The 26529-nt window shown below is 32.4% G+C and overlaps 3 protein-coding genes across 3 annotated transcripts in view; 2 read left to right on the top strand and 1 right to left on the bottom strand.

Moving 5' to 3' along the window:
* Positions 1-965, top strand: part of LOC106758313 (F-box/FBD/LRR-repeat protein At4g26340-like) — an 11800-nt gene extending 10835 nt beyond the window's left edge. The window contains exon 4 of the mRNA XM_022780146.1: positions 415-965. Within this exon, the coding sequence (XP_022635867.1) occupies positions 415-965 (551 nt within the window). The remainder of the gene's footprint in view (positions 1-414) is intronic.
* Positions 966-3453: 2488 nt separating this feature from the next.
* LOC106758312 lies at positions 3454-5528 on the top strand. Its single transcript, XM_014641247.2, has 2 exons — positions 3454-4020; positions 4463-5528. Exons 1-2 carry the CDS (start codon positions 3851-3853, stop codon positions 5367-5369), a joined length of 1077 nt encoding a protein of 358 aa, XP_014496733.1. The 5' UTR covers positions 3454-3850; the 3' UTR covers positions 5370-5528.
* A 1630-nt stretch (positions 5529-7158) lies between these two features.
* Positions 7159-11769, bottom strand: LOC106758116 (purple acid phosphatase 15). The gene is made up of 7 exons (XM_014641039.2): positions 11331-11769; positions 10679-10870; positions 10123-10456; positions 9792-10009; positions 8687-8877; positions 8129-8410; positions 7159-7550 (listed from the first exon to the last, which is right to left on the bottom strand). The coding sequence occupies exons 1-7, from the start codon at positions 11602-11604 to the stop codon at positions 7404-7406; spliced, it is 1638 nt and encodes a 545-aa protein (XP_014496525.1). The 5' UTR covers positions 11605-11769; the 3' UTR covers positions 7159-7403.
* Positions 11770-26529: the final 14760 nt, after the last annotated feature.

Raw genomic sequence — 26529 nt, 5'->3', positions numbered from 1 at the left:
ATATATATATATATATATATATATATATATATATATATATATATATTTATGAGTGAGATAGTTTATTATATTAAGAATTTAAATTTCTATTTAAAATTTCTATTTAAGAAAATGTTAATATTTTTCTGTAAATTATTATTAATACTTTTAAAATAAAACGTGAAAAGCTTAACCTCATTTTTATAAAGGTTTAATAGCCAATTTTGTTCCCAGTTTCGTTGACAAATATCAATTTAGTCCCTCATTTTAAAAGTGTTTGAAATGAGTCGTCACTTTTAAAATTTTGAGTCAAATTAGTCCCTTCCGTTAAATATAACTAACGGCGTTAATGAATGATGATGTGGCATCAGTTAATACTAACGTGTCATAATTTAGTGATGACGTGTTCCTTAATTGGTTTTATTAACAAATTAGGTTTTGGAAATTGGAAAAAAATGCCAGCAGTTAGGGTTTCTTCTTCATGGGAAAAAAATGAGTTAGGATACAACCACAGTCAGACCCAAAAGTTGCCAAAAACTCAAATGCGAGCTTCTGAAACTCAAATTCAGATCAACACAAGAAGAGGCAAAACCCCAAACCCAATTTCAAAACCGAAGACCTCACTTTCTCAAATCGCAAAACAGAAAAGAGGATCAAAAGCTCCAATTCAAGCCTTGAATCAACGTAGAAGAAATAGAATCTCAATCCCAATTCCCATCTTAAGAAACCCTAAATTCAATCTCAATTCGAAATCCCCATTGAGGGTTTGTGAGTCAGAGTTGTCTCTATCGTCGGCAATTGAGGGTTTGTGTGAGGAATGGTGGAAGGAGAATTTGGTGGGAAAGGAGTTGCTGATTTCGCAAAGTCTCCCTTTCCTCCTGTCTCGATCGCTCACGCTCAACAAGAAGGTGAACGTGCACAAGGTCTGCCTGCTTCGTGAGGCGTTCACTCTGTTCGATTTCAAGGGTCTTGGGAGCTTTTATTAACCAGAGGACTATCGATGCATGCTCCTTTCTCCTCTTCTCACATAAACCAATCTCAAATTCTTTCCCACACTTCAAACAGCACAGAACAACAACATTTACTTTAGCTTCAAGAGCTTCCCCAACAAAAGATAAGGAATTTGGAATCTCTAAAGACCACACCTCCCCAACATTCAAGTAGTGAAACATGACATTTTTTTTTATAGATAAACAAACAACTCAGCCAAACATTTCCCTATAAAATCAACAAAGTAAAAGAAAATTTTTATTTTTTCCACAACTCAGAATAGAATTCAACACCCAGTTTCTCAGAGGAGAGAGAAAGGTTACAAATGAAAAGAAACCGAAAGAGAGAGAAAGCCAAAGCTCAAACCCTTGAACCTAGATCCCAAACTTTGCAAGGCAACTCTCAACAACAAGAAAATTCAAAACAGAATTTTGGAGTAATAGGTTTCGAGAAGAATCAAACGACAAATAATAAAATTCGTGAAGCTCAATAATAACACGTAAGGTGGACGATTTCTTGGAGCTTCGGAGGAAGGTCTTCGATGAGTTGAAGGGAATTGGATGATGAAAGAAGTCTGGAAGGTGATGGATTTAGAGAAGAGAGTTTTTCTTAGATAAGAAAGGAAAATTGGGGAAGAGGGAGAGAGGGATTATCTTCTTTGAAACGAGACTCACATGTAGTTAGGGGATGTAATTCAGCACAGATACACCCACAATGTATGACACGTAACTATTATCGGTGCCAAATCATCATCTCATTAACTCCGTTAGGTTAAATTTAAGGAAAGGGACTAATTTGACTCAAAATTTTAAAAGTGATGACTCATTTCAAACACTTTTTAAATAAGGAACTAAATTGATATTTGTTAATGAAACTGGAGACAAAATTGACTATTAAACCTTTTATAAAAGATGTAAGATACAAGTCTAGATAGTGTGTTTGTGTATCGATGTAATGAAGTTTTTATGGCAATTTTCATGGAGTTTTCTACTTAACGACATTGGTGATAGTAAAGGTGGAGAAGAGAAGGAGGAAGAAACATTTCTTTATTGAGGAAGGTAAAAAGAAAGAAGAAAGCAATGGAAGAAATAAAATATAAAGATAGAAAAAATATTCTAGACCATTCGATTAAAAAGAAAAATATCTTATGGTTCACAAATCATCTCCACGATTGGAGCTGTCCCATTTTTTTTTAAATTATACTTCTAATTTAATGTTTAATAAATTTACATAATGTATTTATTTTGACATAAAAATAAAAAGGTAAAAAATTATAATTATTTTATTAGGAATAAAAGTATTTATCGAATTCTTTTTATTTCTACGTAAAAACATTAAAAGAGAAAAACAAATATAGAGATAATAGCAATCTTAATTTAAATATATATATATATATATATATATATATATATATATATATATATATATATATATATATATATATATATATATAAAATCTTCTAAATATTTATTTTCATATTTTTAGTTCCAAATGAAACAAAAGCAATTAATCGCTATATCACGTCATGAAAATCTTTGTCAATCGAATACATTTTCAATGATAAGGAGTAAATTTGATAGGAAATGACAAAATAATAATCTCTCTACAAAATAATATATACACTATTTGATTTTTCTACATCTATGTAATACTTAAAAAAATCTAATAGATGTATTTCTTTAAATTAATTCTTCTTAAATTATTAAGTAGGCGTAAAACAAAAAATAGAATATTCATGCATCATTACCCAATTGTAGTGATAATAAGAAGCCACTTATCTATATTAATAAATATAGAGCATACATATTTTATAACCATATTTTAAAGTATAAGATTTACTTAAACATTGTGAAAACTATTATGGGTTATAAATATCGTAATACCTATTCATTAATTGTGATAATTATTTTTTGTCTATGAAATATAAAATATAACGATTACTTAACACTAGTCCCTTTGTTTATTGCTATAATAAACTTGTGAAGGTTGTATTATGAAGAGATCGATTACAAGAGGATCATCCCGCAAAGTTGGGAGAGATGTGCTTCCCCATGAAATTCGTTTTTCTATCCAAAACCCAACATTCTCTTCCACAACACACTCTCTTCTTTATCTCTCTCCTTCACGCCATGCATCCCAATTTCCAATTTCACTCAACATACAATACAAGGTCAAAAATCACAACACCCATTACAAGATTAACAACATTTTTGCATTCTTTATCATCACAAAAGCAATGATATCGTGAGCCCCTTCTCATTTCTAATCATTTTTTCATGCACCTATCTATCATTCTGTTCCTCTTCATATTACTTACTGTTTTTCATTTGCAGGAGTAAACTAATCAATTAATTCACACAAAGCAGAGTTTGTATAGAGCTGCAACCTCTCTCTCTCTCTCAATTTGCACGGGGACCAATTCAAGGTTTATTCTCTCTCTGTTTTTTTTTTTTTTTTTCATTACAATGTGCCCTGCCCAGAAAACGATTGAACATCCAAAAAAAAAAACGTTTCCATGCTGTTTCGTTTTGTCTTTCTTTCATTTTCCATGAAAAAAAGTGTTCTACGGAGAAAAATATGTTGACACATTACATTACCCATCTAAGCACCATTAAACAGAAAGTTGCATTTCTCCGGAGATGGAATATAGAACCCTAAAAATGTAGATCCAATATATGCATGCATTAAGAATGCGAAGTTTCTCCTTGCACTATAATTAATAAGTATGGAAGAGTAGATGCGTACCTGAATCAAATTGAAGCATAGGTGTTTGTGTTATTGTTCGATAGAATTCGTAACGAACAAAAATGTGTGGTAGTGGAAACATATTTGTGTGTGTGTGTGATAGAAGGTCGCCGGAGGGTAACACTACATGAAGAAATGTCAGCTTCCGATAGCAGCCGAGCCCGTGTGCTAGCCGGCTTGACCCTCGACGACGTGTTAGCGAACCAGAAGAGACCTTCCTCGACGCCGCCCAGGGAACCACCGCCCAAGAACCGAACCCTACTTGACATCATCAAAGACGACGAATCCAACAAAAAGGATCGCAGGTATATATTAAAGCTGCTTAGTTTTTCTTTTCCTTAGCTTTTAAGTTTTTTCTTCATCTAGGTATATTTTCTTAATTTGTTTAAGAAATTATATTTTTAAAATTTTAATTTCTCTATAATCTAAATTCATTTCATTCAGTTGGAGAAATTTGTGTGTGTTATCATGGTATGAGAGAGGTGGCTCAATTTTAAAATAGTTAAATTTGTCTTAAAATGTAAAGACTCTATAACTAATAAATAACAATGTGTTTGGATAAATTTTTATTAATATTTATAGGAATAGAAAATAAGAGAAAATAAAATAGTTGTTTTCAAAAATTAAAAATAAACTTATGTAAGCTAATGTATATGGATTTTTCTTCAAAAACTAGTTCTTAATTTATAAGAACTGTTATTATTATTATTTTGGGAGTAATTATGTTAAAAAAAAAAAAAATTGAAGATCTTGGAAAGCCTTCAAGGACAAGCTTAGGCTAAAGCGCGCAGGGTCTGCTTGGATATCGACAATTCATATCCCGACTTCGGATGTTCCTATTCCTAACCCGAATAGTAGAATCTTTACCCAGTTAGGTCGCCGTAACTCGGTCCGATTCCCCACTCAGACTACAACTCCGACTCTGTCGCTGACTCAGACTCCGGCTCAGTCCGACTCTGACATGTCATCGAACTACATGACTCACCAGGTCGAGGACCTCAACCCCGCCACCGAAGACTCCGGTCCTCCGGCCACCGCATCCCCTGCAATCCGCCCCACGTTTAGCCGCCGCGGCTCCACCCGCTTCACCGGCGAAACCGCCGAGAACAACACCGCCGGGACCCTGCGGCCGCAGCTCTCGTTGCGGAGCTCGACCAACATGCCGACGGCGGAGCCGTACCGGCGGGGGAGGGTGGTGACCTTCCGCGACAGCTTCGACGACGAGGATGGGGAGGAGGATGGGGAGAAGCCGGGGGAGGGGAGGGCGCTGTCAGCGAGGGAGGCGGTTGCAGCGCAGGAGGCGTCGGAAGCGGCGGCGCAGGAGGCGGAGGCGGAGGAGGAGCAGGCGCCGGTGATGATGTCGCTGATGGACTTGTTAGAGGAGACTGATAGGGAAATGGGGCTTGAAGGATCAAGGTATATATTGAGTGATGATGAGGATTTTGATGAGGATGCAGATGATGATGGTGAAGATGGAGATGGAGGGGGTTCCATGGAGCACACTTGCTGTATTTGCATGGTCAGGCATAAGGCTGCTTCTTTTATACCATGTGGCCACACTTTCTGCAGGATGTGTTCAAGGGAGCTTATGATTAGTAGGGGGAATTGCCCACTCTGCAACAATTTCATTTTGGAGATTCTTGAAATTTTTTAACTTTTCTTTTTAATAATTTCTAACAAATTCTTGGAGATTCTCTCTTCATTTTTCTGATTTATTGTTAATGCTGTTGATTTTTTTGTTATTATTATTACTATTTTTGTCTTTTTCTCCCCTTTTGAGGTGTGAATTTCAGTGCTCCCCTTATTTCTTTCCATGCATAGAGATGAAGTTTTCTTATAGTTTGTTGCTGTGCTTCACTGGATCATATTTTTTCTTCTTTATATTTATATGATAGAGCATATGTAATCTCTGAGATTTTGTTAATGTAATTTTTCCAATGAGAGTCTGTACTAATTTTGTTTAAGCAATATTTCCATAATTCAAGTAATTTACCTTAGAGAAGAATTTCTATATTCTAAAAGTCTTACTTTTTCCATTAAGCTGAATATTCCCGGTGATTTATGATCCTGACTGGCTTATATATTGCTTGTATATTTTTGAATCCCGTAAGTGATGAGAATGGAGATTGGAAAAGACATTAGACCTGAAAACTTTCTTGTAAGGTTTCTATACAAGGACTAGATTGATTTTTGTTACCAACCTTTCCACATTATAATTGGCGATATTTCCAAACATTAGGAACATATATATCATCATTGCTAGAGCTGTAGCCTGGCAGGGAATTCAAATAACTAAACTTCAAAATCCAATAAAAGTAATTCAAAAATTTCTAATTCAAATTTAACTCGCATTTGTTTAGATTGCATTGCATTTAAGTCGAGAGTGCATAGTGTTAGCAGCATGACATTGCAATGTTATTAGATCAAGGTTGAAATGACTCAAACTTTAAAAAGGAAAATTTGAATAAAGTTTGAAATTTTTTTACAAACAGTACTAGACGTTATTTATAAGAATTAAAGAAGATTAACCATTTAAGGATTTTTTTTTTAAAGCTTTTAGAAACACAATAAAAAGATATCAAAACTCATTTTTATAATAACTCATTCAACTTGAATTATGTTTAATTATCTTTTAAACACTTTTAAAAAGTTTTATTAACTTTAACAATTTACAACTGAGTTTCATGGTTCTTGATTTTACAATTGTTTAACGGGCTAAAATCATTTAATTCTTCAATTAAACAAATCAAGTGTTTTAAATCTGATTATCCAAAAATAATAATGTGTTTTTAAAATAAGTATAAATAATTTTTTTTAAAGAAGATATAATTCATACAATGATTTGTTATAAAGAGATTTTCTTAAAACTAGATGATGCACTATCAAAGACAGAATTTTGACAGAGTAAAAATATGTACAATTAATTCCTTGTACTCTTCATGCAATCTTAAATTTATAAGCAATTTTGAAAGAAAAAAATGTTACTTTAGATTATTCACTTTGAAAGAGTTGTTATAGCCTTTTTGTAAGATATCAGACGCTATTATACTTTTGGATTGGAAAGGGTACTCTTTTGATGTATGGATTGATCAAACTAATTAAAAAAACAATGTCATTTTATTTCTTAACATTTTTCTAAATAAAGCATTTGTCAATAAAGAAGTTGCACAAATAAAAAAAGATACTATGCAATAGACAAAAAGTTATATTAGTGTACATTAGATTTAAAAAGTTAAACTTTTAGCATAATGTTTAGCATAATGAGTGCACTATAACGTTTAGCATAATATGTTTATCATATAGTTTAGAGTAGTCTGATTTTTATATAGTTTAAAATATTGTTTAGATGTATTTATCAAGTTATCATAGAGTCTTTTGAATAGATACTATTTCCATAGATGATATTTTTAAACTTCAAAATAAAGAATCTTTAAAGACTTGTCTTAACAAAAGTAACCATGCATTTTTCACTTTCATTTTATCAAAATACTGAGGATCTACGTTACTTTTGTTAAACATTCTGAATATTGATAGTTACCGAACAAGAGTGTTTACCATATTGGGTACCAGTGCTAGGTAGCATATGTTAATGCTTAGTGACATCTAGCGCACTGTGGTTTCCACAGAAGTTAATATTCAGCTGTTGTGACATATTCATCAATTACACCAAATGAACTCCTTGTGCCTCTTAAATCGAAGCAGTAAAATCTCTGCACACCTTCCGAGGGACATCACATATATCAGGTTGTCTCACTATGTAAATTTGATCCCCAACTTCCTTGTACGAATCCTGATTACGATACCAACTCCACAAAGCCCACGTTTCATTTTTCACCTACATGACACATTGAAACACCACAGATGAGTGAAAATTCTGATACTTTCTTCAGCCAATTTGCGGTTCCACAAGCTAGTAACGCAAATGCCCTAAGAGGTCATAAAAAATTAAAAAAATATATACATTTTGCAACTATTTGGCTCCTCTAAAGTGAGGGAAGTACATTTTAGAATATAAAGTACAATAAAACCCTTTATTAAATATAAATGCTGAGATTGTATCTATCTTCAAATTTTGTATCGTTTATATGATTTTATCGCATTACTAAACAGTTGATTATCCGATCAATGATTGTGAGTATGCTTTAGTCCGAAAGTTTACATATTTTTCATTTAAAAGAAACCAAATCCAGTGTAATACAATTTTGAAAGGTTGCATAATCTCAGAAGTGTTATTTAGCTTTAGCAACACAGTAGCATTCTAGCGTAACAAACGTGATGTAAAAAATCTTTATATGTGTAACTATCCACAAGTTCATAAATGTTTAGTACGCACAATTGCTAGTATATGGATTTATTGAATATAAATGAAACTTGTACCACCATGCTTGGGGTGAGGTAGGAAAGGAGTTGTACCTCTAGAATTCCATAGCCAAAGCTAGTTTCTCTGAAAGCACTGTAATCTGGCTGGTGATCCCAACAAAACTCACTCTCTTGGTCAAATGTAAAATTTGTTGCACAAAAGCCACCCATAAAATGATCAGGAGTACTTAATGGATCAGGACAATGACCAGGCTCGTCTGCAAATTTGATTGCCATCTTCTCTCTGTTACCCCCATCCCCTACTGCAATATGCACAGGACCACAGGGATCTAAACTGTAATTGTAAACCCGATTGGACCTCTCATAAGCATGAACCTGTTATTCAATTTAAGTAAAAAGCATAAGCTTAGGCTTAATTCATATATGTTTGACTAAGTACACGTGCATATATGCGTTAAGCAGATCAGACAATACGTATTCCAATTTGATTTAGAAAACCAATCATTAATCATTTGATAACCAGATGTTCAGATTGCTTTTATTTAATTATTATATGCTGCAATACTAACACAGGTTAAGCTTTTAGAATGTAAAGGAACAAACCAAAATTGATTATCGTCATTTAATTTATTAGGACAAAGGATGACTCACATGTCCATTAAATACTATATCCACACCATACGAGTATAACAGGTTTTCCATCTCCACCCTCATGCACTCTGCTTCTTTATAATGAACTTCATAAGAACTATACCATGGTGGATGCCAAGTAGCTATAAGCCAGGGAGTTATTGATCTATCAACACTTGCCAGATCCCTCTCCAGCCATTTGTATTGTTCACCTGCCATAGTAATAAGCATCTCAGGTAACCCGAAGCGGGAAATAAACGAGTCAACAGCACTTGAATTGATTAAAATGTAAATTTTAAACACATTCAACCACCATTTAATTGTTCTATCCACTATAACTGATAATTTATACTTCCCTATATTTCTACATCTTATATCTTCTCCTTGTTCGCTTTGATTGTAACTTGTAATAACAAAATCACATTGGTGCACTTTCAAAATTTAGGCCATGTGTTAGGCTTCTTTTGATTGAATTTCTGAATTAAGGCAGAGTGTTATATCAGACAAGAAAATTTTCTTCCACATCCAGGTTAACATGTGCTTGTCATTCATATCATACAAAATACATGGTCAATCAAAGTAGTTTCTCTAGTAGTAGTACGTAAGTGGATCCAAATATATGACAAATTCAAATTACATTCAACATTCTTGAGAAGCAAGGGTAAAATGAAGTTTCACAAGGGTCATCCTCTTAGCTCGTTATCTTTTCATTTTCAATTGTAGTATTTACTCGGATGGTCCAAGCTTAAAAGTAATGTACAACGAAGTTTCACGAGGGTCATTCTCTTGGCTCGTTGTCTTTTCCTTTTATGTTGCGGTATCTAATCTGGTGGTGCTAGCTTAAAAGTAATTGGCCCATTAGTGTTGACAATTAACTGATAGGAACTTGGGTATTATGGGTACTCAAGTCCCACATCGAATAGCATGGCTTTGGTACAGTATTTAAGTATTTGGTTCATCTTCTTTTACTGGTTAACATTTCCTTGCAATCTTGTTTCTGATCTGTTGTCTCTCGAACAAGGACTGAAAAGTGTGCCTACTGAGTCAACACTAAGAAGTGACAAATCAATAAATCAATTAAAACAAAATTGACATCACCGTGTAAAGGGGTAGAACAAGGAAATACCGTTTTTATAATAATCAATATAAGCTCCGAGCATAATAAAATGAATGCCCCCAGCATTGAAAGAGTAGTATAATGTGGATAAAGATCCACTTTCTTCAGAGGGGAATGCAAACCTAGAACTGTAGGCCACAAATGTTTTGTTATCGGCCTGTTCTTCTGTTTCATGATTTCCTTCTACCACCATTATTGGAACTTTAGAAATTAGGTTTTGCATAAACCTGGAATCATTCAGTTATGGTACCATAAGAAGATATAATATAAAATATAATGTCACGGTGTTTTTTGTCAGCCTTAAACTATTGTCTTGAAGTTATACAATTTGTCTACGTACCTTCCCCAATAGTCCCATCGAGGCTGGTATGATTCATGTATAGGACTTTCTGGAAACGTGCATTTATAACAGTCCGCGCCAGTTCCATTTGTGAGATACAGATTCGCATAGGATACATCACCAATCAATAGAAGAAGATCAGGTTCATTATTAGTCAGGTGACCTATGGTAGTAGTTGTATTATAAGTGAGACCAAGATCTCCTACTATAGCTACTTTGCCAGGGTAGCTATGTGGACCAGAAATTGGCATGGTCCTGAAATAGTTTATATCACTCATGGCTTGTAGTGAAGGATCTCCACATTGATAATAGTACAGTGTGCTTGGTTCCAATCCTACATATACAGTAAAAAGTTGTATTTGAGTAACAGCACGCGAAACTTGCATACAATTAGTTCAAGAAAAATGGACAAAGTTCTTTGAATAACATAATACACAGGGTGTATAGACAACACATTACTATAATTTGACATAAAAACACTGAAATAGAAACAGTGATATGGACAATCCGTAATATTGAACTCTTTCTAGGAAAGAAATGGGGAAAAAAATATCACCTATGAGTCGAACGTGATGGATAATTCCAGAAGTGTAATTCTGAAGGCCATCGAAAGGATAGAGCTGGTTGTAGATGAGAGATTCACCTCTAGCTTCATGCACTAAATCAAATCTTGAAGTTCCATATTGAACGACACTTGAGACAGTCTTTGGGTCTAAAGGCTTGATGTCGAAACCAATTTGAAACTCCCCTGTTATTATCATATCACCATCAAGAAAACCATCAAGAATTACACCACCATTGGATTAAAAATATCCAAACCCAATTTACTTTATGTTCAATTCACTTATTTTGTGTCTCGAATTCGCGTTATATGATTAAAAATCACACAAAAATACCAGCTAACATGATCTTAGATGAAAACCCACATTAAATTCTTCTCAAAAATTGATTCTACCCTCAGAAGTTATTTCGAGGTTAAACAGATTTAGATAGCCTTTGAACTGGATAAAATAAATGTATACTCAACTATACTACCAACTTCTTATTGAGATAACATTCAAACATAAATTACACACCTAAAATCAATTATTCTCGCAATCATGAACTGCTTTAGACTCTTTTGCAGGTCGAATTCGTCCCTAGACTTCTTCATTTATCATAATTTAAAATCATAGCGATATTACTGTATATAGTCTACCCCGATATACCTGTAATCCATGAGATCCAAACAGAGTCATGGGTGGTGGAGAGAGACAGAGAGATCTGTTCGGGCTCGAAACCCTGAACGCGGCGGCGAACGCGGGGATCGGAGGGCGGCAAGTCGACGGCGCCGAGCAAGAAGCGGTCAAAGGGAACGGTGACGGGATCAAAGGGACCTTCGAGAGTGGAGGGAACGCGGCAGTGAGCGAAAGCTGCTAGAAGATTGAGCAGCAGAAGAAACGAGCAATGGAAATGAAGAAAGGAAAAAGCAATTGTGGACATTGGAGAATCCAAAGGCTGAACGAGTTTCCATTGGCAAGAAGGAATGTGATAATATTTGTAGTCGTGTTCAGTGTGGGGAAGTGTCAGAACGTCTCGGAACTGGGAATGAAGTGCTTCTGATATTGCAGTTAAACGTATAGAGCAGCGTAATCAGCGTAGAATATTTGTCGTATGTAGCATCTTTTGTTTCATGTATATATATACCAGGTTGATTATAATAAATACTAACATACTATTTTATTTGAAATAGAATAAAAAATATTTTAATATAAAATTTTAATTTTATAAGATGATTGAATATGTTTAATTTATTATTTGATAATTATTAACTAAATTAACAATATATTAATAATACTTTTTTTTTAATAAACACTAACGTAAACACATACTACATCTATAATATTATAGTAATATGTGATAATATTGTAATTTCATTATAAGTAAAATATACTATATACGATGTATCATTAAATTATAAATTAATAATTACGCATCAATTAATTCTCTGCTAGGAGACCAAATAAGATTTATGTTTAGAATGTGTTTGAACTTTGCACACAAGAATATAGGAGTCGTGTGTTTATAACTCTGATATAAAAAATAAAAATTGTTATGACAGCGAACAATTCTCTTTACTAATTCTATTATTAGATAAAATAAACAATTGTTTAAAAAAAAAAAAATTGGGGTAAGAGGTACAATAGGTGAGGGGGTTGAAACGAAAATGAAATAAAATATATAAATGGATAAAAATGAGAGTAAAATTGATATTGTGAGAATTTTGACGATAAATATTATCCTTAACAAATCATTTAAGAATTATATTATTAAGGATAAAATAGGAAAATGTATACAAAAGATATATACCCTTACAAAAAAAATATACCCTTAATGTATATAGGTATAGATGTTACTATAATTTCATAATAAATATATGTTTAAATATTTAATATTAAAATAAAATAAAAAAATGTTTATATTTTTATTATATTTAAAAATATATCAATATTTATATAAAATAGGTTAAATATATGTTTTGGTCCTCATATTTGTGTCCAATTCTCAACTGGGTCCTCATGTTTTTTTTTTTGTTCCAATTGAATCCAAATATTTGTTAATTTGAGACAATAAAGTCCTCTCCGTTAACTTCCCACTGACGATGATGTCTAACTGTGCTGAGCCGTATCAGACATTAATTAATCATTTTAAGTGATTCCATTATGTGAAATTTATATTTAAAAAAAAAATATGATAGGAATATTGGTATAAAGTGATTTAACTTAAGTTGCATTAGGAGATTAGGGATTTCAATCTGGTGAACTAGGGATTTAACTCGGAGAAGGAGTGAAAATTAGGGATTGAAATTCCAAAGTTAAAAACCGTGACCTGACCACCAAGAGTCCAACAAATTAACTACAGAGGCTTTGTCGGATTCCACATGAATCTGACTTCATCTCACTTCAAGAATCTAATTTCATGCTTCAGTTACCAGTGGTTATTACTAAAACACCATATCCTAATAGCATCATAACTTTTGCTTTCAACAACACCGGCAAGAAGATCAAAACTGCAATTCCATTTTAGAAATTTTACTTTTGCGTCAACACTAAACCTGCTTCTCTCCAATCCGTTCCTCTCAAAGAAAACAATAGAGGAACATTCACTTTCATCTTTCCCATCACAAACAGCTGCAACTTTAGCACCGCTGGGCATCCACTCCAAAACTACCCCGACAAAATTTCTTGGCTCCGAAAAAGCAAGCAATTCCCCTGAATCTCGATCCCAAATTTTGGAACACAAATTTTCAGTCACTCCCCGAGTTCAATCCCTAGCTCACCAAATCCCTAATCCCCTTATGCAACTTAAGTTAAATCACTTTATACAAATATCCCTATCATAAACTATTTTTTTTTTAAATATAAATTCCACGTAATGGAATCATTTAAAATGACCAATTAATGTTTGATACAGCTCAGCACAGTTAGACGGTGTCAGTGGGAAATTAACGGAGAGGACTTTATTGTCTCAAATTAACAAATTTTTGAATTCAATTGGGACAAAAAAAAAACGAGGACCCAGTTGAGAATTGGACACAAATATAAGGATCAAAACATATATTTAACCTATAAAATAATATTTATCCATCATGTTATTTATAGTTTTATAATAAATTTTTATTTATTTGAAACAAAATTTATAACTCGTTTTTTAAGTCATTTTTTTAGCATTATTCAAAATTTAAGTTATGTAATTTGGTGTTATTAATTATTTAGATTTGGTATTGTACTATTTTTGTTTTATTTATTTTAAATAGTTTTATTTTTAATGTAAGAGCACTTTATATTAATAAATTTCATTCAGTCTATTTATTAAAAAAAAGTCTATTAAAAAACGGTCATTTTACAATACTCAAGAAAAATAATACATCTAAAAAAAGGTAGAGGAATAAATGTCACTAATATAGATAAGAAAAGAGAGAGTATACAGAGTGAAGCATAACACAATTAGTTAGAGTTCTTTGTTATGAGTTGGTGGTAATGTTTGATTATTGTTGTATATAAACCTGTCAAAATGGATCATAACTCACAGGCCAACTCGGCTCACCACTGGTTCGAGTCAGGTTAGGTTTGAAAAAATTACATTTTTTTATTAAAAAAAAGTCTATTAAAAAATCGGTCATTTTACAATACTCAAGAAAAATAATACATCTAAAAAGATGGTGGTAGAGGAATAGATGTCACTAATATAAATAAGAAAAGAGAGAGTATACAGGAGTGAAGCATAACACAGTTAGTTAGAGTTCTTTGTTATGACTTGGTGGTAATGTGTTTGATTATTGTTGTATATAAAGCTGTCAAAATGGGTCACAAATCATAGGCCAACCCGGTCCACCACTGGTTCGAGCCAGGTTGGGTTTGAAAAAATTGTATTTTGTTTATGCGGGTCAAATTTCAACCCGGCTCATCTGGATTGAACCCGTGGTGGGCTAGGTTGGCCCACCAACCCACCTACCTAATTTTATCTTATTAAATTTTAATTTTAATTTTATAAAAAAATATTTATTATTTTTTTTGCTTGAAAAAATTATTTAAGTTCCCTATTTTCAAAACTAATTAAACACCCCATTTTGGTGTTGAAATTTGTTTAGATTTGAATTATAGAAAGTTTGTAATTTTTTTATTTAAAAAAAAATTGTAATTAAGTGAGCTAGTGAGCCAACCCGTTTATCCATCAACCTGTGGTGGGTCGGGCCAAGTTCGAATATTTCTGGCTTGCTAATAAATGAGTCGGATTGGGTTGGCTCACTAAGTGATCAACCCGTGGTGGGTCGGAACGGGTGACCCGTTTTGACAGCACTAGTTGTATGCATATGACATGTTTTATTTCTTTTATTAATCTGTACTATGTGAACTTGTGTTGTGTTATTGTTTGTATTGTTTGTTGTGCATGGGCATGACAAGATAATTGTGGTAATCTATTTGGTTTGGTGTGTTTGTTTGAACTTGGTAGTGTTGTGTTTGAACTTTGGCTAGAACAAAAGTATATGTTTTTTTTTTACTTTGCTTTTTTGGTAAAAAGGGAAGAGATGGAAACAAATTCATTGTATCTAGTCACAAGCACAGGAAATGAAAGTTAATTAACATAGGTTTTCATAAGACTTAGGAGATAAACCTAGACACTTTAGAATTAGGGTTAAACATGCCTCCTGTTTATAATAAGTTAAGATATAAACTCTAGACACTGGGAAAGAGAGGCGAAAAAGTAAATGTGTCGTGAGAGAAAAATAGTGTTTGTGTTGAATGTTCATGAGAGCTTGTGGGTGTAGTAGAATGACATTTTCTGATCAAGGATAGGAAGTAGCAGGAGCTAAGGTAAGGGGAGATATACTTATTGTTTGTTTTGTATGCTTCTGAATACGTTGATTAGTTTGTTATGATGTTTGTAAGGGGAACTATCCTTTTATGTGTGTAATTACATTGATTATGTGTTTGCTTCAAGTTCATGTTGTACTTTGTCAAATTCGAAATGTTCTTTCTTAGATATAATGTTGCCATGTTTCCTTGAGTTGGTGATGATACTATGTGCGGTATTGTTATTCTTTAGGAGTATGATTTATTTCATGTTGATGAGTTTTGTTTTATATTATGTTGTTACATAATTTTCATGGTGTTATATATTTCTTTCAAAGGTTAAAATTATGGTCTGACTACATGAAGCAGTTTTCGAGATACGTCATTTCGTTCATATTGGTCTATTTTACTAATATATGTGTTGTCCAGTGGCTAGAGACTAATGCCATGTGGTTTTTGGATTAAAACATTTTGTTGAAACCTGTTTAGGCATAAATATACATAGCATTATTCGTGCATAATTTGTTTGTGGTAAAGATCATGGGTTGTGCTTAAGTACACGGGAAATTGGGGTTTTAGTGATGATTATGCTTAATCCTTAAAACTGTGGACTAATTATGGTGAAATGTGTAATGGATTAGGGTATAAGGGTTAATTAATCACATAAGAGAAGGTTGTCAAGTTGTGTTGTTTAACTGAGTTGGGCTATTAGGTCGAGCTATGCATTTTGTCTAAGTTGTGTTGTTTGGTTGAGCTATGTTGTTTGTGCTATTTGGGTTGTTCTAACTAAGGTATTGGATTGAGTTGTTTTGAACCTCGGTTTCAAGGTTTCAGAACTTGATCTGTATGTTTTGGAGGTCGGCAAGTTTTTTACCTTGGCCGATTTATTTATGAAGGTTGTTGAGTCGTTTGTAGGTTTGGTTGACCTGTTGGTGATGATTTCTAAGCTTTGTATGTGTTTGACTAAGTTGTTTGTTATCAGCCTTATGCGTTATTGGTTATATTGTTATACTTCGTTACTAAGCGGTGTGGTTGATTGTTGTGTTATGTATGAGCATGGTTGTTGTTGTTGGTTGAGCGATGTGATAGTGTATGCTTTGTTATTGCTTGTATACTTTGTTTCTTGATATTTGTGCAAATCAATAAAGCGGAAAGATATGATCAAAATAACTACACCCAAGAAAAAGACATTGTTAGAGAAGAAGAACATTATGAGAATGTTTCTCTTGAAGCTTTCTGCTCTATCACATCGTACAAGCTCAAGAAATGAGAACGAAAAATAAAGAGTATGCTCAAAAAAGATCATAAAATATCAGCTCTACTCTATCTCAAATCATATATCGTCCAATAATCTTTAATCCAAAGAAAATTGATGAAAGCAAGCTCAAGCAAAAGAAAATATGAAGAAAAAGCTATCATTACATCTAACTTCTTATTTCATCTCCAAGCCTACAATGACTTAAGCTTTCAGAAAGGAAGAGTAGAAACAGAAAAGAAAAGAGAAGAGAAGAAAAGAGATAAAGAACTTCATGAACTTATATCGTTTAATTCTCTTCAGCTTAAGAGAAGAAACCTGATGAGTTCATAAATTGATTTGTATCTTTGTAATCTTCTCCATGAGAGTTTATTCAATCTGTATTTGTAATCAAACCCCAAATGTGTTTGTGTTAAAACACTCATATTATTAGTGTACTAGTCCTTTTAAACTAGGGAACTAGAAGTAGTTAACAATACTTGTTTACCAAGAGTGGTCATAATACTCAACAATAGGGTGGGTAAACTCGGACTAGTCCAGATTGACTAAGGGAACAGGAGCAGTAAGAATACTTGTTGTAAACAAGAAGTGGTTAAACTCAAACTAGTCGTGTTGATGTTAATACAAAGAACGTCTAGAGAGACTAAACCGTCTAGCAACCTGAGTTTTGAAGTTTAACAATAGGCATTAAACGAAATATCTTTTCATAAAGGGAAGTGCCTACTAGACCTAAAACGTCTAAGCATTTACTCAAATCAAAATGAAAACCTAGGGTCTTATACGAGAAGCTATGCAAATTATCCCAAGTGCTAATATAAAGTAGTCTCAAAATAAGAACATACAGGAATGTCGTTTCCTAAAGTCTATATTGTCTAACATATTGTTAACAGGAAGCGTCTGATCAATAAGAAAAGCCTACACAAAAGTTTTAGAGATAATATGCTTAAGGGTTTCTACTCATGAAGATATGAAAACAAAAATATTTAATGAAGGAGTTATTTTTGAAATATGTGCAAAACAATAGGATATGTTCTCAAGCTCTCTAATATAAATATCTATTCTTGAGAATCATAAAAACACTAAAGCTTAATATCTTATATCAAAAAATAGTGTAGTAAGCAAAAGTCTCTTATAAAGAATATCGTTTAAAGAAAAGCGTGCCAAAATACACATCTTAAACAACTTTTCATAAAGAGTGTGTTAGAAAAGAGATGTCTTATATCTCAAACCAAGAGGGGGCTGAATTAGGTTTTGCCTTAAAATATTGATCTTTTCAAAAGCTTCGCCAAATCTTTGGTTTTCTTGAAATCAATAACACAAGAAATGTTGAATCAACAGTAAAAGAGAAAAGGATAGAAAAAGATTAACACAAGCAATTTATACTGGTTCAGCCAAGCCTACATCCAATCTTCCTTCAACAACCTTAGATGAAGTACTTCCACTATAATGATAGAGTTAACAAGAATACAGAGATATCCCCTCTCAATTCACTTCTCTCCACACTCAAAATCACTATAGCAAAACAAGAAGTGAATACCCTCACCCTTACAACACAAAGAACAATCACAACTCTCTCCCCTGGCACAGTAGCATAAGAACACAATACACAGAATGTATAAGATGAATATGATCTTCTAAGCACACTCTAGCAGTGTAGATTGAATCAGAACTATTCAACCCACTTTCTTGATAGAATCTTGATGTGTAAGAAACATAACTTGATCCTTACTTCTTCAAGACACTTCTTGGACGCTCATGTAATCAAAACTCAATGAAAGAGTTAGTTATGAAATTGATTGCAATTGAATTGTTTTGAAACAGGGCGCAAGACATGTATTTATAGGATTTTCTGAATCCTGACGTATTATAATCGATTAAGAAATTTATGTAATCTGTTAAGTTTTCCTTTTGCTTTAATAGATTTGGTTCTGTTTTGATTTAACAGATTATACAGCGCATGCAATCAATTATATAATTCTCATAAGTCAACAATAAATTCATTTGACCATTAAAATAGTTTAGGTTGTTAAATGAAATTGATTTTGACATATGAAACATACTTAACCGATTATGAAACTTATGTAATCAGTTATGTCAATACTTAAGCAAATTCTCAAAACAATTTTCATTATAAACAAATCAATACTCTAATGAAACATATATTGGCATAGTATCGTGTTTTAATCAATTATACAACTTATGTAATCGATTACTACAGAGTTGTTTGACTCTGTTAAGCATATAAAGATATATGGAGAAATATAACAGATTACATACTTTATTAAAGATTATTTCTACCAAAAATGATATGTTCAATCTTTTTAAAGCGTGATTTATTTATAAACAATGAATTCATATATCAAGCACAAACACAATAAAGATAAAGAAATTGTTATGCCACTTGTTGTGCAAGAAAATATAAAACCATTCTTTTGTTCATCATCAAAAACATAAATATAAAGGGTAAGTTTAGCTCCCCCTATCAACAGAGTGTATTGCCTCTTATCATCTACTATCAATATGTTACACATCGTCTAACATTTCTTGAACAATGCATTAATTGTTGACAAGATGTATGAAAAGATGTTTTTATGCCATTGTTCACCTACCTATACCCACATGGACACAAGAACACTACCCTTAATCTTTCACATAGCTTACCATACAAACTACCCCTAGGAACCACTGTTGTTACACGTTTCTCCACCAAACCCAAAGCCAACAAACCTAAACCTACCACCTCATCTCCACTACCCACACAAAGTTATGAAGATGATTAAGAGCTTTAACTAATCCTCAAATGATCTTTGGACGATACTTAAAGCTCGTTATCTATTGGAATTTATATGAAAGGAAATGTTGATTCCTTTCGTCCACTTTACAAGGTGTCTCATATGCCTATTGATTATCCTAAATTAGATTTACCTCAAGAATTTTACAAATAAATGTTCTTCATGTTGTTGAATCATAATAAAGCATCATTCAAACAAATCAAGCAAGTTCTCATGGTGCTTGATATGATTGCACCTTGATTGCCAGTTATTAACAAGAGGCCATTGAGATGAAAAAGATTGAAGCCATCAAAGATATACGACTAGCTCCTACAAGACTCACTTTTCCCAATCCTAAGAAAACATGGTATGTTGATGCATCCTACAATGAATTTGATGGTTATCTATATTGGCAACAATCAATCTTTGCTCACATAGACAACTCTCAAAGAAATCACGCATCATCCAACAATCATTCTGCTGAAGAGTTTGGTGAAGGCATCATTCCATTTATTCAGTGTGTTACCAATGTAAAAGCATTGTTGCTTTGAAACAATTTTGATGATGATGCAAGTGAAGACTTCAAGACTTGAGAACCCATGCGGTAAATGTTAAAAGAAATTTCTGTAGAAATCATTTGTATAGGAATTATTTTACAACTGTAAACACTTAAAAGTTTCATAACCTAGTGATTTATTATGGCAACAATCGATTATCATAGGGGATAATCGATTATCACAAGCAAAAGTAGAAAAAGGGTTTGTTGTGGCAATAATTGATTATCATAGGGGATAATCGATTATCACTGAAATTTTTTATATTGTCTAGGGTTTGACAATAATCGATTATCACTAAAGATAATCGTTTATCACATTTTCTAAAACCCCATAATGGCCTGGAATAATCGATTATCACTTTTGATAATCGATTATTACTAGCAATTGAGAGCTACGTTTTCAGTTTCTAACCCTACATAAACCTTGGCTTATAAATAAAGTTCTCCACAACTCTTAAAAGGTAAATTTTCATATGAGAGTATTAGAGTTGTGTGCATAGGGGAAACTCTTTGTGTGTGAAAAGGGAGCTTGTGAACCTGGTGCTTGTAGGAGGAAGTGCTCTTTCTTGGTGTTTCTAAGTGATGGAGTATACCTACAAAGCAGAATCAAGTTGTTCATCCTTTTGTGCATCAAAAGGAGGTATCTTTCATTTCTTATCTGTTAAGAGAGGTGGTTTCTAATCACAATCCTTATTTTTATATTGTAATTTGTTATTGATTTCTAGTGAAAATGTTAATCACTCTTTATAGCGATTAACGACTGGATGTAAAATCTTTTGATTCGAACCAGGATAAAATTCCTTGTGTGATTTTCTCTTATCTCTACACCTCTTGCTAATAAACGGTTTGATAAAAGTTGCAAAAGAAAATCATATTTTTAATTGTAACCAATTCACCCTCCCCTCTTGGTTATTGTCCATTTTCACGCTCTTTAAAGGTTCCGCTGCACGATAATAATCTCAACAATTGGTATCAGAGCTTGCTTTGATAGTTTTTCAAATTTATTTTTAAAATGGGCGGACATAACCAAATGTACATAGAGGATGCTTCAATTGACAAACCTCCTTTATTTACGGGGGAAATGTTTTTTTTGGAAAGTAAGACTACAAATTTTTTTGGAGTCTGTCGACAGAGGTATTTGGGAAGTTGTTTTGAATGGACCCATTGTTCCCACTTGTTTTTTACAGTTAGCATTGATGACACTACAAGTCAAGTAAGTTGTTCTAGCCTTGACACTAGTGAAATTGATTTACAAAATATTTTTCTTGAATTACTTGATGAATCTGAAAAGTTAGATGTTGCTCATAAGAAATTAAAAAGGACTTCAAAGAGGTGCAATGCAATTAAAATTTGAAAAATCTTTAGAAGAGGAAAAAATAAAATTTTAGATCTAGAAAAGAAAAATGTTTCAGATGTTGAATGTGAATCATGTAAGAGTCACATGCTTGATATTGATATTCTTGAAAATTTGCTTGAAATGGCAACCAAAAATAATAATGTTGAAATGCCTATACCTGCTAAAAAGGTTTATAAAAATAAAAGTGTTCTTAAAATTAAGAACCAAATTAAAAGAACTCGTAGGGTATGGGTTAAACAAGGAACTATCTTTTATAGAAAGGTTGTCACATGTTTTTATTGTATGAAAAAGGAGCACACTTCTAACAAATGTAGAATCAAACATTTTGATGTTCCTTATGGAAAATGTGTTTGAATTCCTATTATAAAATAATTTGCCTCAAACCTCAAAGGACCTAAATGAGATTATGGGGACCAAAACTCTATTGTTTTATTTTACAGGTTAAATTTTCAAAAGCAAAAGAAAGCTCTATGGTATCCTGGTATATTTTAAGAGCTTTAAAATGATTTTTGAATCTTAGACATGTCTTAAGTGTCCAAAAATAGTTAAAATAGCAATTTTCGAAAATTAACGCGTATTACCAAAGTTGATAATTGATTATCTTCGTCTCAAAATATGAATTTTGACAATTTGGCTCATCAATAATTGATTATCAAGAGTGATAATCGATTATCTTAAGTTATAACGTTAAAAGAAATAAAAAAAATAACTTTTTTTAGAATCTATTTTTTTAAAGGGAATGTTACATTTAGGGGGAGTAATTTTAATGAATTAAAAGAGACCTAAATTAATTTTGAATTAACTAATTTAGGGGGAGCGTAAAGGTTAAATGATTTTTTGATTATGATCAAAAAGGGGGAGAAAGTTTTTATTAACATCTTAAGTGATAATCTTGTGATAACTTATACTTATTTGAGGGGGAGATATATGATTTTGTTGATATCTTGTTATTTATCTCTATTCTGGATTAATTACTCATTTGCCCTTAGTTGTCAAATTAAGAACAGAACCTTCAAGAACATCACATATCACAAACCTTCAACAATTTTTTTTATCATCGTCAAAAAGGGAGAGATTGTTACCAATGTGAAAGCATTATTGCTTTGAAATAATTTTGATGATGATGCAAGTGAAGACTTGAAGACTTGAAGAACCCATACTGTAAATGTTAAAAGAAATTTTTGTATTAATCATTTGTATAAGAATTATTTTACAATTTTAAACACTTAGAAGTTTCATAACCTAGTGATTTATTACGACAATAATTGATTATCATAGGGGATAATCGATTATCACAATTATTGATATTGTTGATAGGGGGAGCACTTGTTTAGCTGGACCTACAATCTCAGAGTTTCTGGTTTTTTATGATGACAACACATAATTCATAACACATGTGTATTGTGTGTTACATGTTTCATGATTATGATTATATGAGAACATGTTTTTGTTGTTTCTGTGATGATCATTGCATTTCACTATGTTATATATGAGATTTTATCTGTGAATACATGACAAATGTTTTGGAAAAGAAAAACCACATTCACTTTTGTTGAACTTTAATTGTGTGGCAAAACAACAATTTTAAGTCAATTTCATTATGAAGTAACTCGTGTCTTTGCATAAACTTTTTCAAAGTGTGTTGTGAGATTTTTTGAAGAGAAAGTTTTTCAAAACTATGCATTATATTGTTTCATAATCAATTATGTGCGCAAGGCACTCGACTAAGTTTGTTATGTTTTGAAATTCTGTTAATGCTTGACATAAACTGTCTAAGGGTCATATTTTTAATTCGGTTGACCAAGCATTAAATGAGAATCAACTAAATTAATTGTGTGATCAATTAATTGCTTTGACTGCTACTAACTGATATAACTGCATTGTCACATTCGACTGCATTAGTATCTAAGTCGACTTAAGAGCGTCAAAATTGTGAAAAACTATAAATTGACGCGAGTTTGAATTCTGTAAGAAGCTTAGTGATTCTAACAATTTTTGTGATATCTTTCATATTAGTGCTCTCTTACAAAACGTAGAAAAGCTCCAAGAATCAAAGAAGAAGACTGTAGTGTTCATATCTTGTGATTTCTTGAAGAGCAAGATTGTTGTGTTGTGAAAGTCTGATCAATCTACACTTTGAGGTGTCTGCTGCGTGATTAGGATTATCAATCTATTGAAGATTGACTTGTTTCCCTGTTGTGAGTACAGGAAGAAGGACGTGTTGCGTTCTTGACTTTGAGGGGTTGCTCAAAGGGTGAAGACAGCAGGAGAGTGGATTTTTGTTGTTGGTCTTTTTGTTGTATGCCTATATTTTGATTAGAGGGTTAGAGAAGTGTTTTATATTTTTGACGTGTGGTTGCTATAAAAGCCTTGTTGTAAAAACATTGATCATTATAGTGCATTTGATTCCTGTGATTGGAAGGACACTGGATGTAGGCAGGTTGACTGAACCAGTATAAAAACCTCTTTGATCCTTACACTTTTACTTTCAAGTTGACTTTGTTCTGCATTAAATCGACTGTATTCTCCTGCACTTAAAAATATTTTTCCTTGTGTTTCAAGAAAGCTTTTAAAGGCATTAACTTTGCGAAAAAGATTTGAAAAAGACTCTGATTTTAAGTTACCGTCACCCCCCCTTCTTGGTGTGAGAAACTAAGTCATTCCATTTTAACAACAAGCAAAAGTAGAAAAGGGTTTGCTGCAGCAATACGAGGGAGAGAAAATAATTAGATGCATTATGTTTAACACACTTAAAACTACCAATTTCTTCAGTTCTTCTTTTGTAATAGTTACAAGCTGGAAAAATTCATCCATCATTCCCCAAATTAAACTTCATAGTGGTAGCTACAATTATACAACATGCTTTCAATGATCAATAGCAACATATAAAAAAACATTTAATTTCCAATTTCAATAATATAATGCAATAAAAACACATTTTCTAAATAGTCACCTCTTTCATTGTTGAAAACTCACAAGCATGCTTTACATATGCTTTGTACATAAACCTTTGTTTTTTAGTATATTGTGATGATAATGTTTGTTGATATAGATCTTGAATGAAGCTCAACCAATTTTCAGGCATTCTACAATTAAAATATTGAGAAAAGTTAAACAATAGTAATAACTTAATAGAAAAAATAGTCATAAATACATATTGCTTTAGTAACTTTTTCATTTCTTTTACTTATAGCAAATCTTGATCCACCAACAACTTGTTACCATGCCAAGAGTTGGATATAGGCCATGTTCTTGACAAAGTTAATAACTTAGTCTACATGCAAAACAATATAGAAATACATATTTGATTTCCTACTAGAAGCATGCTTGATTTCGGCTTGTGCCAAGGTTATCACAAAATCCTAAAAAAAATTTGATCCATCCTAATGATCCATAAACTTTGTTGCATAGGAGTTCCATAAAGTGCAGCCAATTGCAGAACCACCACGTATTACAATTTCAAATATATTAACATAACTAAATTTGCATTAAACAATATAATTCAAACAAATAATCTTAATCACCTTAGATCAAATATATTGAAGACAACATTTCTAGAGTTTGGATTTTTTTCACATTATGCACAATTCATATTTCACCGAAATGGATAAGCTAAGCAATTAACATCAACATACATATGAAGAATAACAACATAAAAAAGCAAACTTCACATATCAATCAAGACACCAACATGAAAGTCATCATCCTAGTTTCTTTTATGCTTTTAAAATTAAATGTTTTCATGTGAATATTTGGAAGTGGTTTGCTTTAACGACAATAGCACCAATAAACAATAGCTTTAGAACATGGTCACATATTTGATATTATTTGTGGTTCTTTAGAATTTTAAAATTAAGCATGACATAAGTCTCATTCTCTACCAACGTATCCTCCCACATAACTAGATCTTCTTTCTTATCCATGGCATGTATAAGGTCACCCTACAACACATACAATCATGTGGAAATTTCAATAAAGTACACATAAATAAAGTAGGATTAGCAAAAAGGGTAAGGTTCGACAGGCCAAGTCAATAGCTAGGCAGCTCGACAACTTGGCCGATTAGTGGCCTAGCCCAACCAGAAATCGAGGGACCAATGTCGAATGGGACTTTAAGAGGTTAGGTTGGCTATTTGGCCACCCCAACGGTAAGAAAATTGAAAAAACATATGTACCTTATCATCCATAACAATCATTTCCAAATACTTGCTTCTATCTCTATTATTATCACATCCTAAGTAATTGATTCTAACCTCAAGTTTAAGTGTTTCCTTTTACCATCAATCTCTTTTATAATGTTGAACTTCTTAGTCATTATAAACAACTATATATGATATATAATAAAAGTAAATAAATGAAATAAATGTAGCTCAAACATAATAAAGTCAATAAATTTTACATAAAAATAAGGACAAAAAGACAACAACAATAATTAAACAACAGATAAACACACCAAAATGTAAGAAAAAAAAACGAGAAAAAATAAGAAAAAACATAATAACAAAACTAACAACATATTAAATGTAGCTCATATACATTACTCCCACCAAACAATGATATATCTCTTCAGCTACAGAAAAAAAAAAGCCAAAGTCGAGAATCAGACCAAGTTAATGACAAAAAAACTAAATAAATATAAGGTATCATTATTTCAAATGGAACATTTTTGGATTTTTCCTTTGATAGGGAGGGGTGGTTGCTGTCACGAAAAAAATTTCCCGAACTGTTTTTCGTTAAAAAAATAAATTCCAGAAATGTTATGGTGCAGGAAGGAAAAAACGATGGGTGCAGGAAGCAATTCCTGAAAGATAAACTTGCTGTAAAAATTTATGGGTGTTGTTCCCTCCACCTCCCCAAGTGGGTCCTGCACCTCCCCACTATTTTAATTTATTTCAAAAATATTCTACATTTCTCTACTATTTTTTTTATTCCAAAAATATTCTATACCTTCCCACTATCCTTAACAATCTTTCTCTTTCTCTCTCTACATTAATGGATCATTTACATGGCTCATTAATGGAGCATTTACATGACTCAAATTTGAACTTCTGATATATTTTCTTAAATAAGTTTGATTCAATCTTATTTTCGCTGTTGAATATATTTTTTTTCTTTTCAAATTACTTAATAAATGG

The sequence above is a fragment of the Vigna radiata genome, chromosome 4, assembly GCF_000741045.1.
Source record: "Vigna radiata var. radiata cultivar VC1973A chromosome 4, Vradiata_ver6, whole genome shotgun sequence".
NCBI lineage: Eukaryota > Viridiplantae > Streptophyta > Magnoliopsida > Fabales > Fabaceae > Vigna > Vigna radiata.
The sequence above is the reverse complement of the archived record's forward strand: the minus strand, read 5'-3'. Positions and strand labels throughout refer to the sequence as shown.